Here is a 1,557-nt window from a genome sequence, read left to right as displayed (position 1 = left end):
CACAACTTACGTTAGGGGTGGATCCCAAATAATGGCGATGACGGTTAAGGGGCTAAGAAAGTGGTGGTAAGTTAGGGAAGGGGTTTTCCGACTATGGATGAGAGGTGGCAGTGGTTTTGGGCAATTGAGACAGTGAGATAGCATGGGGCGACAATCCAAACATCATAAAATAACAATCAAGTTGTTGTTGTGGGCGGCTACAGTGATGTACAGCGGTACGGAGCGATGTGGGGTTATGCGGAATGGTATAGGTGAAAGATAATCACCACATTGGAAAAGACATACTGATGAAACACCATCCAAACTCTCGGTTACAACCCTCGAAGGGGAAACAAACGCAGACGGCTGTCCGAACAGAACTATGAGAAAAAGACACACCAAAACCTAAACCTAGGATAGCCAACAACATATTTATAATAAGTATTAGTAGTTCAAATAAAAGGAAATAGAAAAGCTAAGGAATTGAATAGGAAATTGGTCAACTATATTGTAGCCGCTATGACACCAAGGCCCAAGCTTCTGCATCAATTTTACGGGATTAGGGGAGCTTCGACTTTATTCGTCGAAGCCCTTGGTTCCTTGCAGCATAGAGTTAGTCCAATTACATTGATGATAGCAGAGATATTGTAATCACCTAGCCCTTAAGTTTGAAACATTCTTCTTCTTTCCCTTGGTTCCGTTTGGTTCCCTCGTTTCGCCGACTTAACTGAAATCGCGTTTGAGTTTTTACACTAAACTCAGGCCGCAAACTAAACCCCACGGGCCGCGTTTCAGGATAAACTATTTATCCTGAAAACACAATTAATCAAACTATTGAACCCATCTAAGTCCAAACTTACTGCACCAAACCACCTCCACACCAAAATAATAATAATAATAATAATAAATTTCTTCACTCAACTCTATATAAGCCATAGCTTGGACTCTCCTCTCCCATCACATCCACAACATCAAACCCCTCATTTCTCTTCCTCATCACTCTCTCTCTAGAAGCCATGAATAAACCTCACTCTATCTTCATCCTCTCCTTCCCCCTCCTCCTCCTCCTCGCCGGCCACCCATCCCTCGCCGGAGAAACCCTCCACTCCCTCTGCAGCTTTCTCGGCGGCGATTACGTCGACTACAACTACTGCGTCTCCACTCTCTCCTCAAATCCCGCCGCCTCCACCGCCGACGGCCACACCCTCGCCGTCATCGCCGTCAATCTCACCGTCACCAACGCCACGGCCGTCAAATCCCGCGCCGACTCGCTCTCTCTCTCCTCCACCGATTCCTTCATCCGTTCTTCTCTCCTCAACTGCTCCTCGCTTTACGCCGCCGCCGCACCGGATCTCCACAGCTCCGCCGCCGCCACCGCCGCCAAAAACTACACCGGATCGGCGGCGGTGCTCGCCGACGTGCTCCGAGTTCCGGCGGGATGCGATCAAGGGTTTGAGAGGCAGCAGGGCGCGGTTTCCCCGATTCGGAAGGAAAATAATGCTTTCTCGGACTTAACCACGCTCGCTAAAGCAGTTAATAATTATATGGCTCAGTGATTTTATTTATAGTTTTTTTTTT

The 1,557-nt window shown here is 47.8% G+C and overlaps 1 protein-coding gene across 1 annotated transcript; it reads left to right on the top strand.

The window, feature by feature from the left end:
* The first annotated feature begins 938 nt into the window (after positions 1-938).
* Positions 939-1,541, top strand: LOC110035166 (putative invertase inhibitor). Its single transcript, XM_020739406.1, has one exon. It carries the CDS (start codon positions 996-998, stop codon positions 1,533-1,535), a length of 540 nt encoding a protein of 179 aa, XP_020595065.1. The 5' UTR covers positions 939-995; the 3' UTR covers positions 1,536-1,541.
* The last annotated feature ends 16 nt before the right edge of the window (positions 1,542-1,557 follow it).

Source organism: Phalaenopsis equestris, unplaced genomic scaffold, assembly GCF_001263595.1.
Source record: "Phalaenopsis equestris unplaced genomic scaffold, ASM126359v1 Scaffold196518, whole genome shotgun sequence".
NCBI classification, from domain to species: Eukaryota; Viridiplantae; Streptophyta; class Magnoliopsida; order Asparagales; family Orchidaceae; genus Phalaenopsis; species Phalaenopsis equestris.
This window is presented reverse-complemented; position numbering and strand designations above follow the sequence as displayed.

What these genes read in the sequence shown, in the direction of transcription:
- LOC110035166 (XM_020739406.1), top strand. Translation starts at nt 996, where the DNA reads ATGAATAAACCTCACTCTATCTTCATCCTCTCCTTCCCCCTCCTCCTC.